Source organism: Rana temporaria, chromosome 4, assembly GCF_905171775.1.
Source record: "Rana temporaria chromosome 4, aRanTem1.1, whole genome shotgun sequence".
In the NCBI taxonomy this organism is placed as follows: Eukaryota; Metazoa; Chordata; class Amphibia; order Anura; family Ranidae; genus Rana; species Rana temporaria.
In genome coordinates this window covers 118053630-118070950 of record NC_053492.1, presented here as the reverse complement: position 1 = coordinate 118070950, position 17321 = coordinate 118053630, and the positions used below count along the sequence as shown (strand labels likewise).

The window sequence follows — 17321 nt, the reverse complement described above, 5'->3', positions numbered from 1 at the left end:
AAGCGACTTACAGCTGTAATCGCAGCAAAAGGTGGCGCTACAAAGTATTAACTTAAGGGGGCTGAATAATTTTGCACGCCCAATTTTTCAGTTTTTTATTTGTTAAAAAAGTTTAAAATATCCAATGAATTTTGTTCCACTTCATGATTGTGTCCCTTTTGTTGTTGATTCTTCAAAAAAAATTACAGTTTTATATCTTTATGTTTGAAGCCTGAAATGTGGCAAAAGGTCGCAAATTTCAAGGGGGCCGAATACTTTCGCAAGGCACTGTACATGGCACTTTCACATTGCAGTGTTCCATGTCAGACTACAGGATAAACATGGGGAATTCTACATTAAAGAGGGAAAAGTGGAGCAAAGCAAAAAGCAGATATTATTTCTTCTGTTCTTTGTAAGCGCATTTTTTAATACAAAATTGGTCATACTGTAATCAGAATAACTTTTTGTTTTATAGTGAGTGATTTATGCCTCTTGAACCCATGTGGCAGCCGTGGCGTCTGTGTGTCTGGTACGGATGGCACTGTGAGTTGCACATGTCGGACTGGCTTTACTGGGATCACTTGTGAAAGAGGTAATTTCCTAGGAGTTTGAGTCTCTGCACCCAGCACCTGGAAGCTTCCCATATTTCTGGTAGACATTGACTTATCATCATTAACTATGTTAGCGCAAAGACCATAGGTAATAAAGTTACCATGTAAAACTATGCTTATACCTGACTACATAAAGCTGAATTGTGAATCTGACTTCCACAAATTTGTGCTATATATATATATATATATATATAATATAAATATATATATATGAATATATATATAATATAAATAAATAAATATATATATATATATATATATATATATATATATATATATATATATATATATATATAGCACTATCTATATCTGGAAAACAGACAATTTTTTTAAGAATGAATTTTGTCTATTTTTCACTTCACATGGTACAACAGAACAGTACAAACCGTAATCTAGCCTTTTGTATATTATGCAGTGTTAAAACCAGGTACCAATCCTCCCGCTTCCTTATTTTAGTTAATGACTGGTGACCTGAAAACCACTGTTTGTGGTGTAGGAAATTTGTTTCCAAATGCGCCATCTGCAGAGCCGCCTGAACGACGTGCCAGTGTTTAGACTCTTATCACAGCCACCAATCAGAACTAAACTTGATTTGGAACTTTGAATGTAATAGGTGGTACATTAAGCAGAGGAGGACATTAGGCTGGCCATACACTAGTAAAATTGTGTTCTGAAATGTTTGTTTTCAGAATGTTCATTGGATTTTCTAATCATTAGTGGGGTCAAATCAACAATTGTTTTTGACCATAGTGTGGAGAAAATTTGAAGGAGCAGAGAATGGAAAATATTTCTTGAATGAACAGGTTTCCACCTGTGTATGTAGTTTTTGTTGGGGGGGAAATTCAATTCATACCGAAATCGAGTGTTAAAAGCAAATTAGATTTTAAAGTACTTTCTAAAAACATTCCTCAAGTCTCTGTTGGCATCATCGAATGTTTAGATGAGATTTTCATATAAGCATTCATTCGAAAAGCTACCGCTATATGACCAGCTTCAGGATGTTTAACCAGTTCCCGTCTGGCCTATAGACAAATGACAACTGGGCGGGACATGTGCTGTTCCAGGTGTAAGTAATATGACATCCTTCCTGGGCCACGCTACGGTAACATCTGTCACCCGCTGTGTCCGGTGGACACTGATAGGATGACCGATCAGTGTACTGGCTGCTGCTGGTTCCATATGATCGCTCTGACCAATCACAGCGTATCACATGAAAATTGTACACAGTGGGTGGCTTTCATTCATGTCATCCATTGTGCACTATTGTGTTGATCTCTGAGATTGGTCACAATGATCACATGATACAGACAGGGCCAATCACAGCCAATCTGTACCATGTGATTAGCTGTGGCCAATCACAGTTAACCACAATAGTAAATACTGAATAAATCAATTGCATACAGTAAAATGGTTGCTTATACCAGTGAAATTTGCTGGTATAAGCAATCATAGTGTGTAAAAAAACGTATCGGCCTAAACTGAGGAAAAACATTTTTTTATATATGTTTTTGGGGGATATTTATTACAGCAAAAAGTAAAAAATATTGCATTTTTTTTAAAATTGTCGCTTTATTTTTGTTTATAGCGCAAAAAATAAAAACCGCAGAGGTGATCAAATACCACCAAAAGAAAGCTCTATTTGTGGGAAAAAAAGGACGCCAATTTTGTTTGGGAGCCACGTCGCACGAGTGCGCAATTGTCTGTTAAAGCGACGCAGTGCCGAATTGTAAAAACGCCTTTGGGCATTTAGCAGCATATTGGTCCGGGGCTTAAGTGGTTAAGCTAGTGCATTGTTGGTTCACTTACCTTTTCCTTCCATTTCCCTTCTAATCTTTTTTTTCTTTGTTTGAATTTCTCATATCCTGTTTCTCCTCAGTAAGCTTTCCACCATCATCCGAGCGGTGGAAAGTCATTTAGAACGGCTTACTGAACACCTTACTGAGGAGGAACAGGAGGTGAGAAGTTCAGACAAAGAAAACAAAGAAAAAAAACATTTAGAAGGGAAATTGAAAGAAAAAGGTAAGTGAACCAACAATGCACTAGTTTAAAGGAACCAATTTAGAAAATAAAAAACAAACCTTTACAACCCCTTTAAGAGTAAATTGTGCACTGACAAAGGTGAAGGCAGAATCGTAGGAAGAGATGAAAAGCTTTGATCTTTCTGTTGTATGACGTGTCATGTCATCAGAAGCAGTGTATGTATAATAATAACTTGCATGCTGGAAATGTTGGACTGTGTTTAGGAGAATTTATCATTGTGGTGATTTTCATCTTCTTTCCATAGAGTTGCTGCCCCCCCTCTCTCTGTCACTTGGTGCAGTGGGGGAGAACAGTGTGTGGGTGTTTTGGACTTCACCAGAGGAAGTGCCTGGACATTTGCCTGATGGCTTCGCTGTGAGTTATACAGCACTGGACGGCTCCTCCCGGACTGACTTTGTGGAGAGGGGAAACACTGAACATGAGCTACGAGGTCTCGGCCCTGGGCGTCCTTACAACATCACCATTGTCACTGTGAAACGAAATCTGAGGCACAATGACATCAGCCGCCCGCTCACACTTACTGCACGCACGAGTAAGAAGGCTTAGTATGGCAATCTAGTGAAGCATGAAAACAAATGAGGTTTATGTTGTAAATATTACAAGGAAACCTGCCTTCCATCAGTGAACAAACACAACTATTTTCTGGGTAGAGCTAACAGTGTAGTCATATAGTCTGTGTGCAAATGACAATCCATTATCCATGAATACAGTTATTTGGACCCGCTAATGATGAGAGAGTTGACTTAATGAGATATTGGTAATTTTTTAACATTTATTGAACAAATGAACGGTTTCTGGACAAAATTATTTTGTCCTGAACTAAATAGAAGAAAGCTGTATACATTGGTACTCCTGTCTTAAAGCTGAACTTCAGGGAAACTGCTAAATAGATGAAATACATATATGATCTTTACATAGCTCTGATCCACAGCGCCGCCATGTCTAGTGGTGGCTGGAGTGGATGGGAACCTGATCTTTGCTGCACTATTACTTTTACTTACAGCTCGCTGTGAGTGGACAATGAAAGGACAAGCATCACACTAATTAACTCACTTTTTTGTCACTTTGCTGCCTCACCTTGTCAGCATTCTCCTTGCGCTGCGGCACACCAGATTAGCACACAGAACAAGCTTGCAATTCAGGAAAGTATAGGTAAAGTCATAAACCTCTACCTTCATACTCTGTCTGAGCCAGTGACTCAAGGTTTAGCATTGTAGCCAGTGGATATATAGCAACGTCGCCCTCCCCCCCCCCCCCTGCAGGAGACAGATGGGAAGGTGGCGATCACTCCTCCGTGGAAGATGAACGGGAAGGCGTGATGGCTTCCTTACCTTAGGAAGCAGATGACAAGGATCTGGGGTAGGGCTGCTGCTCCTCGCTCCAGCTTCTCCTCACTCCGGGGCCGTTGCTTCTCCTCCCTGCAGAATAGAAAATTAGTCCTGAGACCCGATTGGCCGGGACCCGCTTCTTGATTGGCTGGGAGGAGAATCAGTAAGACAATAGTGTTAATTAGTTTGCTATCATCACACAACTGGGTGGGCTGAGGGCGCTGTGCTCTGCGCCACAAGCCCAACATTTTTTTAAGCCAATTAGAGCCTCAGGCTCTAATCATATTGAAATATTATTGAAATCCATGCATCCGACGCCTTGCATGTAGATTAAGGGCCGGGCACATGGATTAGGGGGGTGGAGGCCACCACTGATTGTAGCCAAGCAACAAGCATTTGCAGTCTCTATAGTTCCCTTATGACAAGATTCCATTAACCATTTTTTTGCCCTCAGTTTCTGTTTACATAAAGCAATAGGGTGCTTTGAGTGCAGCGCTGTATCATCAGCGTTATTTATTAATGAAGTTTAAAGGGCAGTAATGATGTGCTGAGCAACCAGTTGGATATTATTTAATGTTGCTACACCGTTGCTTTATCAAATGAGACATTTGCATTTAGATGGTTGAGGTTGCAGCTTATAAGTAATATCCAGCTCTGTATGTTTGACAATATAGGACCACCAACTGTGGACAGAGCTCGTGTTAGTTCTGTCACAGAATCTTCTGTCACAGTCGCCTGGTCACTGAACCCCCACCGACACATTCCTGTGGCGCATGTGCGACTGTCTCTGCAGCACCCTAGTGACAGGACACAGCGAGCTGAGCAGGAGCCTTCAGTAGGAGAGTACACCTTCAGGTGAGTGTGAGCTAAAGTATGCGAGTCTGAGTATTCATGTACTTCCTAAAAAGTGTACTTCATTACTAATGAAAAAAATGACATAGTGGGCATATGTTTTTTGTTGCCTGAGTAAGGGCTCATAGGTGTTAATGTTCCAGTGGAAGGAGAAAAAAAGTGTAGTGTTACTCATAGAAACATATAAGATACCCTCCTACTTTTGAAAATTCACATAGCTAATCAGATGCCATTTTTTATCTTATTTCATATTCACAGAGATCTTGACCCTGGAGAGAAATACACCATTCTAATCAGCACTTTAAGCAGCTCTGACAATGACAATCCACCTTCAGAGAGCCTACCTAGTGCTCCTTTAGTAGCCTGGACACGTAAGTGTACTTTTATTTTCTTACAAATGCTGTCACTAAACAATGAGTATAACAGTATTACAGAGGGTAGTCAAGTTTGATTAAAAATGCTATTTTAGTTCAGAAGCAGCTGGTTATGTCACTGAAGATATTTCTTCTCATCCATTGAGGGACACAAGAAATTTTTACCTACAGGAGGAATGGACACTGGCAAACAATTCTACACTGCCACCTACAGGAGGCATAGACATCTATGACAATGGCCATAGATAGGTAAAGTCTTAAAGCGGATGTGCCAGTATAAAAAAATATTAAAAGCCAGCAGGTACAAATACTGCAGCTGCTGACTTTTAATATTAGGACACTTACCTGTCCTGGAGTCCAGCGCCGTCCGCAGCAGAGGATGAGCGATCACTCGTCTCTCTGCTGCTCCCCCCACCATCCTCAGTGAGGGAACCAGGAAGTGAAGCGCTCCGGCTTCACTACCCGGTTCCCTACGGTGCGAGTCGCGCTGCGCCCGCCGATTGGCTCACACGCTGTGTGCTGGGAGCCGAGTGTTCCCAGCACACAACGGGCGACAGACGGGAAGTCAGAAAAACCCGTCTTTTGCCCGTAGCGTGTGGCCAGAAGTGGGTGCAAATACCTGTCTTTAGACAGGTATCTGCACCCCCCTCCCCCTGAAAGGTGTCAAATGTGACACCGGAGGGGGGGCGGGTGCCGATCAGCGTGAGTTCCACTTTAGGGTGGAGCTCCGCTTTAAGGAAATTTGTACGAAAATTCTCAGAACATTCCAATGTCGTTTATTTGCTTTTAACAATTGATTTTGGAATGAATGGACTTTACTGAACTAAAACCACATACACTATAAATTTGTTTGGTCAAGAAAAAATTTCCATCCTGCTTCTTCGATTTTCTCGTCACTTCAGTCAGAAATTGTCAATTTGACTAAGTAATAATTAAAAAAAAATTAAAAACATTATTTTCCTAAGAATATTAATTCTAAATTATACTTACCGGTATCTATGGCCAGTTTAAGGTGGTTCTAAAAAACTCCCCACTACTTGCAGCCCCCCCAATCCCTGAGCATTTACCTGCTTCCTCTCACGATCCAGTGCTGTCCCATGTGCATCTCCAGTCTTCCCGGTCACACGGCCATAGGTTCCTGCTCCTGTGAAGAGGGGGCAGGGCTCATCGGCACTGTGTGTCTATGGATGCATACATCCTGGATCGGGACTGCATCCACACTGGAGGGCGCCTGGGGAAGAGGAGGAGCAGACAGCGCTGATGATGAACAGCCAGAGATGAGGTAAGGGACTGCGCTGTGCAATTTAATTTCCTGAGCCGGTAAGTATAACAATAATTTTTTTCTTTCAGCCCGAAAAAAGCCTTCAATATCACTTTAAGCCTGACACTATTACCTTTCCTTAGTTTTTTGCTAGGATCAAAGTCTTCAATGTTTTTCTTCAATCAAGGATGCTGGAGCTTTGTCTTTTTGATATCAACTCTCTGGCTCAGTTGTCCTCAGAATGGCTTTTAGTGTATTGCATCTGGATCCCACTGGACTAGACGTTGCAGGGATAGCCTGGAAGTGACCTTCAGGCAATGGCGTCGCATAAAGCACTTTCCAGAATCTGTTTTACTTAGCTGCTGAGCACTATCAAGATCCAAAGCAAATGTAACTGCCTCAGCATTTTCCCCTTCTCTGAAGACTCAATGAGTAGGTCGGTCGGGCTAACCACTGGGAGCTCCTATGTTTACATAGGTTTCTTGGTGAAATTATTCCCTGTTTCCACAGGTTTTGCCATGGAAGGGGTTAACGCTGTGGTATTGAGGGCCAATGTAGTTTGGTGAGTGGATTGCCATGCGCCATGCACTCTGTCCTGCCATACAGCATCGAGAAAGCATGTCCTCCATTGCTTAGCAACATGGAACTTTAATCCATTCCTGCTGCCTACCTGCAGTTACTTTGGTCACCACCAGCCATCTGATGCTCACCTGCTACCAGCTGTCTGAGTTTTGTGGGTATCTGAGGCCTTGACTTTGATGCTAAGCTTATACAATGCCTTACCACCATGTGGCCTCAATATGTCTGATTCTAGATATGAGGGGACAGTACCAGAAGCCTCCAGCTCACATTTTACCCACGGCACCAATCTGCAATCTGGAATCATGTTATCCTCTGCTCTTAGAGTCTGTTCTGACCCTGGAATCCTTTTTGGCTCCATCTGGTATGGCAGGACACTCCTCTCCTTTGGCTGAGGTTTTTACTACAGTTATGCAGGACCCAAATCACCCAGTTATTTGCTGACTTTGATCCCAGAGCCCACAAGTATGCTCTCTCCCATGCAGATATATGCTCATGGCCTCATTGGTTGTCAAGCCAGCAAGTGAGTAATTCCAGTGTTTGACTAATGAGCTTACCCAAGGAGTCATAGTCTACTGCTATTACTCTAAATTAAAAGACCGTTTTGGCTCTTACTGTTGCAGTGTGCACCACTCTGAAAACAGAGGATCAACCTGTTGATTATACCAGTTCTATTTACAGTCTTGAATGTTTAAAACTCCCAAGGTTGCAAAGTCTTTACTTTTGCATCCACATTTCCAACTGCCATTTGATCCATATGGGCTTTGATGTATAGCGTCTTTTTTGGACTAGCTCTTAACATCTTCCTCAAGAATGCTACTGGTGTCAAAAGCACCCATCTTGTTTAGCTGAAGAAGCCTAAGAAACAATCTACAAAGCTTTTTCCCTCTTTAAAGCCCTGTACACATGGCCGAGAATCCAATCAGGAAAAAAACGTTGGTTTTCCTGACGGAATTCCTGGCAAGCTTGACTTGCCAAGCCATGCATACAGACAGCCATTCAAAAGAACCGCCGTTCTTTTGAATGGCAAGAAGGCGGTGACGTCATCGACTATGACGAGCCGGCGTTTGTCACATTCAATGTCGTTGCCGCCATCTTGCTACACCCCACACTATCGTTGTATGCTACCGCTCATGCGTCAAAGTCGTATTGAGCATGCGCGGGTTTACCATGGATAGGTAAGCATACAGACGACCGGTTTTCTCGGCAGGAAACACTTTGCTGGGTTCTCTATTTTCCCGTCGGGATTCCCGACTGTGTTCCTGATGGGAAAACTGCTAGCGAGCATACACACGGCTGGGATTCCCAGCCAAATGCTCTCCTGGCAGTTTTCCTGCCGGGAAAACCGGTCGTGTGTACGAGGCTTAACTGTCAAAAAATGGCCCTTTCATTTCTCTAAACACCCAAAACAAATAATGATGCGCTGGTGTTTATAACTGTATCCAACCACTTAGCGTCTCAATTCTCCTGTGCCAATATGAGTGCGATCATAATAACATGTGAATAAACAATACTATAATACAATAAAAAAATTATATTTAGAAAAAAGTTTTAACTTGTTGAGTCTTCACAAATCCTCAAAAATTTGTGCTTTGTATTAATTCATCTCAGTGCTCCCCCATAAGAAATGCACTGACCTCACAGTGTGTGACCTCACACTTAAGTTTGGTCAAAAAAAGCTTTTTAGTCACCACGGACTAACAGATCATGCTTTCCTCCTCATTGCTCAATTGATGTACCTCAATTATGATTTGATATATGCGAGAGAGAAAAAGCTCCAAATAGTGCTTATATCGTTTTAAACATTATTCAATTAATAAAAAAATGTGCATAGAACTCACATTAAAAAGGTACTCCAGTGCACCAACTGTATACAGCGTATATCATATAAAACCAAGATGTTGCAGCTACTGCGAGCCTCTCCGTGAAAGATGCAAACAAGTTAAAACTTTTTCTGACATTATTCATTAAAGCGGAGGTTCACCCTAAAAATCAACTTTCTACCATGCCATCCAGCACACTAGCAGAACAGTTTCAAGGGTTTTACTGTAATCTAATTCACCATTCCTGAGTCCAAAGAGGGTATTTGCCCAAAACAGGATCTCAAAATTCTGAGTGCCTCTATTTGAGTCTACAAATTCTGAATGAAACCCACCAAATCTGTCATTGTCTCCCTTTACCAGGAATACTTTTTGGCTTCTGTAGACATCAATGATGCATAAGTGATTCCTGCACTGTGCTGTGGGGTCTTGCAATACCAGTTTGTGGCCCTGCCCTTTGGCCTCTTGTCTGCACCTCAGTTATTCACCAAGGAGCTCCTGTTGAAGGAACAGTCGGCGGGGGCTATGTTGAACAATATGACTTTGACCATCTAGACATTACAGTGATTCGGATGGATGCTGAACTTTTTTTTTAAATCAAAGATGTTTATTAAAAGAAACAAAAACATTTTTCTTAAACAGAAAAGAAAATCACAGCAAGTACACAGCTCATAGACACATCACCGAAACATTCTGCCAGTGCAGATGACAGTTCACACAGATAGTACAGCAGACTCCCATACAACATACAACCTCAGTCCGAGGCAACTGTTTAAAAGGCACTAGCCCCACTGGAATACCCACATCCTCCAAATGCTATACACAGCAAATTTCCAAAGAATCAACCTCCCCACTTTCTGACTGCCCCCTATGGCTGACTACCCCCCCATCTATCTAAGCAGCCTATCCATGACCAGATCTACTGGAGATAAGCCAGGGGAATCTAACCATGGAGCCCACACTTGCTCAAATTTTCTAGAGCACCCCCTGTGTTGATAAACATACTTCTCCAATCTTATGGTGTCACCCATTTGAGCAATCCATTCCTTCAACGTTGGAGGATCAACCGACTTCCAATGCCGAAGGATTAACCTACGGGCCTGAAACAGAGCTCTCAACAAGGCTTGCCTGCTATTATCGTCCATTAATGTATCATCTATAATTCCAAGAAGACACGGTTTTGGGTCAACAGGAATGTTAGTCCTATAAACACTGTTAAGGAGAGCCACGACCCCTGACCAGAATAAGTGAAGCTTGGGGCACCGCCATAGTAAATGAATTAGGTCGCCATGGTCCCTTGCGCATCTAGTACAATTGGAGTCCGACCTTACCCCCATTTTAAATAGTCTGACAGGTGTATAATGCACTCTGAGCACAATATACAGTTGGGATAGCCGCTGGGCCACGTTCAGGGAGCACAGCTGCACTGCCTGAAGTGCCTCCTCCCATTGTTCGTCCTCGAAGGTCCCCACGTCCCTCTCCCACTTCGCGGACACCCCAAGAGGAAAGTCATCTAGGTAGATATTGAGGATCATTGAGTAAGCGTCAGAGATAAAACCCTTAAACTGAGACACCTCAGCCATAAATTTGAATATCGGCGCTTTCGAAAGAACCCACGGGGCCCCCCCTGCCTGCGCCATCACCGCATGTCTTAACTGCATGTACTGGAAAAACATAGACTGTGGAAGGCGATACCTCTCCCTCAGTTCAGGGAAGGGGATTAGCTCACCCTCAACAAAAATATGCTTCAGAAGCGTAACACCATGTCTTCTCCACCGCGCCCCACAGTCCAATGAGAGTAACTCCTCATAGTGCCTATTGTCCCAGATCGGGCTGAAACCCGTGAACCCCTCTACCTCCTGCATCTGTCTAAGTTTGTTCCAAATTTTTTGCAACAGCGCATACGTGGGAAACTTTTTGTTAGATAATGCGTATGCCAGGGCCTCCATACCAGTAGGTACGCTATCGAAGCCAGTGGCATAACACATCAGGGCCCTAATGGGATCCGACCGCTCCTCGCCACCCTCTAGAACCTGACCCTTTGGCATAGCCCTGGCGATGTGTTGCGCCTGAGCCGCCAAATAATATACCCAAGGATTAGGGAGGGCGAGGCCACCCGCCACCTTTGGCTTCTGAAACTGCTCCAGCTTCACCCTAGGGGACTTGGCCTGCCAGATAAAGGTCCTAAAAAGGGAATTAATAATCCTGAACATCTTCAGAGGAATGACCACTGGAGTGTTGTGCAGGATATATAAGAGCTGGGGCATAAAGATCATTTTAATAAGATTGACCCTGCCTACTAGGGACATCTTAAGGCGAGACCAGATCTTAACTTTATCTCTAATTCTGTTCAGCAACGGTGTCAAATTAAGCGCAATAAAATCCCGTGGTTCAGGGGTAATCTGGATACCGAGATACTTAAATCCTGCAGATACCGGTACCCTGTGAATCAACCTCTCCCCGCCCCCCTGGACCTCGTCCAGCAATAAAAGCGAGGACTTGGTCCAGTTGATGACTAGGCCAGAATAGGACCCAAACCTGCCGACCACTTCCATAGCCTCCTCCAGGGAGCCATCAGTGTCACCCAAAAGGAGCATGGTGTCGTCGGCGTACAACATAATCTTCTCCTGGATCTCCCCATATTGTAGACCCCTCACTCTCTGATTCGCTCTGATCAAGGCTGCCATGGGTTCAATGGCCACGGCGAAGAGAAGCGGGGACAGCGGGCATCCCTGTCGGGTACCCCTATGCAGGGTAAGCGGTTTAGAGACATGGCCCGCCTCCCTAATCACCGCCCTGGGCGAACAGTATAGTAATTGTACCCACGACATAAACTGTTCACCGAAGCCAAATTTGGCCATGACAGCCCACAAGTAACCCCATTCTATACTGTCAAAAGCCTTGTGGGCATCTAATGACAATAGGGCCCTATTTCCCATATGCTCCGACTTCGTCTGAATGTTCAAATAAAGCCTGCGGAGATTGATGACTGTGCATTTTTGGGGCATAAAGCCGGACTGATCCGAGTGGATGATGCAGGAGATAACCTTGTTGAGCCTCAAGGCCAGGACTTTCGCTAAAATTTTAATATCGCTCTGCAAGAGCGATATCGGCCTATACGAACCCGGGTCAAGCGGGTCTTTACCCGGTTTTAGAAGGAGAACAATGCAAGCTCTGGTCATGGAGTCTGGTAGATACTGTCGATCTCTGGCAAAATTAAGAACTCTGAGCAAGTGTGGCAAGACTATCCCCCCATATTGTTTGAAAATTTCCATGGGCAGCCCATCATCCCCCGGAGACTTGGAGTTAGGAAAAAGACTGAGAGCCTCTTGCAGTTCCTCCAACCTGATCGGAGAATCCAGAAGTGCCCTCTGGCTAGCCGACAAACTAGGCAGCTCAATTCCCCGCAGGTACTCCTGTAACTCCAAGTCTGAATAAGTCACTCGGGACCTGTATAAATCAGAATAAAACCTAACTAGCTCCTCCATAATTTGTACGGGAGTATTTACAAGCCCACCCCCCTCCTTTTGTAGTGCGCCTATAGATGGGGACGTTTGGGACGCCTTCACTATCTTTGCAAGCAAACGGCCTGTTTGTTCCCCCTCCTCAAAGAAAGCCTGTCTATTGAAAAAACGTTTTCTATCAGCTGACTCCCTAGTAATCCTATCCACTGCCTCCTGTGCAGCTATCCACGCCTCTCTAGCTGCATCTGAAGGATCTGCAATAAATTCGGCCTCCAGTCTGCTCACCAACACTTCAGATTGCTCCCGTACCCCATTCGTCTTGGCCTTGATACCATTGACCTCCTTTATCAAGATTCCCCTGAGAAACGCTTTAAACGTCTCCCAGGTCAATCCCAAATCCGGGTGACCCTCATGACGCCGCCAAAACCCAGCAATCTCCTCCGCTACTTGCACATGGGAAGGGAACAAATTGAGCCAGAAGGCGTTGAGCTTCCAAGGAGCCCTAGGAAGATCCGTAGCGGGCCTAACAACCAGGGATGCCAAAAGAGGGGAATGATCCGACACCCCCCTCACCAGGTATCGAAGATCCTCCAACAGATTGACCGTCTGGGGCGAGCAGATGCATAGGTCAATACGTGACAGGGAAAGGTGAGTCTTAGAGAAACAGGAGAACAACTTTTGCTGCGGGTTCCGGCTGCGCCACGGGTCAACCCACCCCACCTCCTCCGTGAATTTCCGCAGTGCCGTTCGAGCTCTGTTGTGGGAAGCCAACGGAGGTGGATGCTTGTCCATGACAGGATCCATATAACAGTTGAAGTCACCCATGACAACAAACGGTACATCCGGGTGGTCCAACTGGTACATTAACAAAATCCGCAGTACCTCAGAGTTAAAAGGAGGGGGAACATATATAGCAGCTAATATACATTTCAATTGACCAATTTTACACAGTAAAACCACATATCGTCCCTCGTCATCTATCAGTTTGTCCAGCAGAAGAAACTCCAGGGCTTTATGGACCAGCACACTCACCCCCCTCGAATAGGAGGTATGGGTCGAGTGGTAGGCCCAACCCACCCAAGAAAAACCCAGGCAAGAAATCGTGTCCGGCACAAGGTGAGTCTCCTGCAGAACATAGATAGCAGGGGAGTACTTTTTCAAAATAGTAGTAACCATGGTACGTTTCAGGGGGCTCTGAACACCCCTAATGTTCCAAGAAAGCAATGTAACAGTACTCATTCTTAAATCGACCTATAATCCGAAAAAAGTAACAAATCGTGTACCCTAGACGCCATAGGGTGTGCATAGGTCCAGTGCGCCAAGTGTAACAAAAACATAGTACCTGAGATCCGCTTCAAGAGTTTCCTGTGAGCACTTCGGCACTGTTCAGAGCTGTAGCTGTGATAAGAAAGAATTAAAGCATGAAAAATAAAATCGTGCATGCAACCAACAAACGATACTCCCCAGTGACCGCCAGGAGAGCCCTCCATAGCATGGGACACCGGGCAGGGGTTGCAAAGGTACCAAACTAAGAAAAAAAAAGGGGGGAAAACAAAAATCAAAGAAAATCGAACACCCACCCAAGAAACCCTGTAGGTCAAGTCAAACTCCTTGATCCTACACTTCAGATGCCTCCTGAGAGAAAACTTCCTCAAGGACAAAAATATACAAAATCACTGAAGTACTTGTTAGAAAAAATTCACTTGCTCACAACGCAGTTAGAAAAAGAAGAAAAACCTGTAGGTAGTGGCTTCCCAGCCAATCTGGAATGAACAGACCTGTACCGAACCGGAATCTGCGAAACCCATATATCAGTCTCCCTCTGCCGCTGCTCTCCTGCCCTCTTGACGAACAGCATGTTCATTGGCGTCCAGCCAGGATGATGCATCAGCCGCCGATTCAAAGAAATGGGACTGACCACCCACTATGATCCGGAGCTTCGCTGGGAACAGCATGGCATATGAGGCCCGCAGCCGCTGTAACCTCTTCTTAACATCAATAAATCTTGCTCTTCTCTTTTGCACTTCCGCAGAATAGTCAGGGTAAAACGATACCCGAGCTCCATTAAATAGGATATTGCGTCGCTCCCTCGCTCGTCTGAGCACAATTTCTTTATCCTTATAGTTGAGCAGCCTAGCAATCATGGTGCGTGGCGGGTGTCCTGGCGGTAGGGGCCTAGTTGGTACTCTGTGTGCCCGTTCCACCGAATACAATCGGGTGAAGACCTCCTTTCCGAACACCTGGAGTAACCATTGTTCCACAAACTCAGTGGGATCCCTGCCCTCGGTCTTCTCGGGGAGCCCCACTATACGAACATTGTTTCGTCGTAGACGATTCTCAATGTCGTCAGACTTGAGGTCATTCGCCCTGGCAATCCTGTCAGTGATTTTCACATCCCTTATGAGTGGTGTCAGCTTGTCTTCCAAATCGCTGATGCGTCCTTCAGCAGCAGTGGTGCGTTCCCGCGTCTTCTGCAGGTCATGTCTAATGAACCCCAATTCCTCCTTCAAAGTGCCAAAATTTTCCTGCAATGAGTGTACTGACGCTGTGCATTTATTTACCGCACGCAGTATATCAGCTAGAGAGGGCTGAGCATCACCCTCATCCTCCTCATCCTCCTCCATCATCAACAAGTCCCGCGCTGAGGGGACCTGAGTGTCTACCTCATCCTCTGTCTGCACATGAAAGACTGCAGGGGTGGCTGACATATCTTCCCCGCTCCCATGTGCTGCTGCACTTGTTAATTTCTGGGCATAATAAAGAATATCCTTTGGGGGGTCTTTCCCAGTCCCACGAGGGGTTTTAGGAGGCTTACCCGCGTCCTTTACTTTCTCTGTGCCTCGTGCGCGCTGCGATAGAGGAGCCGCGGCGCCATGTTGGATTTTGGGCGCCCCGGTCTCTAGCTGCTTGCGGGTCAGCATGGCTTCCACGATCGCCGTCGATGTCACCCGGGATGTCCAGAGGGGAACCTGCAACAGGTAGGTCGAATTCCGCAAGGATCAGCTGGCTGGGAAGAGGATCAATAGAGGATTAGTGCGGGAGCTCCGTGATGCCCGTCCTCTCACATGCCGTTCTCGGCCACGCCCCCCGGATGCTGAACTTTAAGAATTGACTTATCACTTGGAATATCTTGGTCCAGTCCTGGATTCAGCTGAGGCCAAAGTGTTACTTGCACAGGAGAAGTTCAGAAACTCTGGTCTCAGATTCAAACTCCCCAGTCCAGGAGCCATCCAACTGTCCTCTTTTGTATGAGAGTTCTAGATCTGCGTCTATTTGCCCAGGCTTATTCCAGACATGTACAATGTAACATTCTGTTGCCATGGGAAAAGTCAATCTGGTCTCTTCACAGACTAATTCATCTTAATCCAAGAAGTCGCTCAGGAATCATCCTGTCTTTTGAAGGAGCCTTTTGACAGACGTCAGCCTTACTGGGCACCCTGCTGGTGCAGGAGACTTGGTTGTCAGAGTCTTGCCTCCTGTTTAACACCTTGGAACTTTGAGTTATTTTTGCGGTTTCTGCAGTGTTGAACTATGTTCCTGGAAGAATATCAACCGTGAAGGAGAAACCAGAAGCCTCGCCGCTGCAAGAGAAGTAGATTGAGGCTGGGTTCACACTGATACTACATGACAGTGATACGACTTTTATCCTACTTTGCTCTGCGACATCAGTCCTACATTGATCCTACATTGGTCCGACATCCATCCGACTTTCATGAACAGGATACTACTTTGATCCGACTTTGTGATAGTCTGACTTGTTCTTTGACCAATCAAAACAATCCCAGTTTGAGATAAATTCCTTTTACTGCTGCTGAAATCACCATGTCGGATGCCACAAGTCGGATGGTTAGGACAAGGATCCTACTTTGATCCGACTTCAGTGATATTCAATGGGCTGAAGTAGGATCAAAGTCGGACCAAAGTAGTGCAGGAACTTTTTTCAAAGTCGGACTGACTAGACTTCATCCAGACTGGCCCACTTTGACAGGTCTCTCCCATGGCGGCCGGACAACTCCTGCACCCCCCTGGCCACCCAAGCCCCCTTCCCCCCTTCACTAGCCACTAGCCATTCTATTTATTAGAATAGAACGGCTGGTACTGGTACTCTTATAGGCAGTACCAGTGGGGAAGCTAGACATTATTTCACCCGGGGCAAAGAATGAGTTCGGTGCCCCCCTTATGTGACAAGATTAGGCAGAAGTGAGAAACTGTTGAGTCAGCTGTCATGCTCCTCTGTCGTCCCCCCTGCTCCTCTGCTCCTCCCCCTGCTTCTTTGTTCCCCCCAGGTGAGTGCTGTGGGGAGGGAGAGGAGGTGAGCACTGCGGGGAGGGAGGGAGAGGAGGTGAGCACTGCGGGGAGGGAGAGACAGAGGAGCGGAGGGGGGAGGCGGTCCGCTGTCACTGAAGCCGGCCCACTGAGCCATCGCCCCCCCCGGGAAACTCCCTGTAGTCCCAATGGCCAGTCCATCCCTGCTGACTTGTGTCGGACCAGTTAAAACGACTCTCATAGGGAAACATTGATTTTTATATGTCGTGCGACATTAGCTCCTAATGTCGGAGCGTTTGTCGTACCAGTGTGAACCCGGCCTCAATCCTATCTTGGGCAGAACTTCACATTTCATCCTTGTTAGCTGTGTAGATTACAGATGTAGACAGTTGGCAGGTAGACTTCCTCAGCTAGCAGCACCTAGACCCAAGGGAAGGGGTTCCTACTTCCAGAGGTGTCCTAGGACCTGTGTTGCAGTTGGGAGACACCGAATGTAGACCTCCTGCCATGCAGATTCAGTGTCTAACTGGGCAGGTTTGTCTAAGGACACGGGGATATTGTAGCTGAAGCAGTGGATTCTCTGCTGGCTTCATGTGCTCAGTACACCCTGATCTATGCCTTTTCTCACCTGAAACGTCTTGCTTGTTTTCACATAGTTTAGATTAAGAGAGGTCCTCAATGCTCTTGACTGACCCAGAAGGTTGTGGTATGCTGACCTGGTATGACTGCTGGCAGAGGCTCTGCTGA

General features: G+C 45.4%; 1 protein-coding gene across 10 annotated transcripts in view; it reads left to right on the top strand.

Moving 5' to 3' along the window:
* SNED1 (sushi, nidogen and EGF like domains 1) overlaps positions 1-17321 on the top strand; it is a 247816-nt gene that overhangs the window by 209227 nt on the left and 21268 nt on the right. For all 10 annotated transcript variants that reach the window (XM_040348915.1, XM_040348917.1, XM_040348912.1 and 7 more), the window contains 4 exons: positions 455-571; positions 2875-3162; positions 4633-4813; positions 5069-5181. In XM_040348915.1, the coding sequence (XP_040204849.1) occupies positions 455-571; positions 2875-3162; positions 4633-4813; positions 5069-5181 (699 nt within the window). The remainder of the gene's footprint in view (positions 1-454; positions 572-2874; positions 3163-4632; positions 4814-5068; positions 5182-17321) is intronic.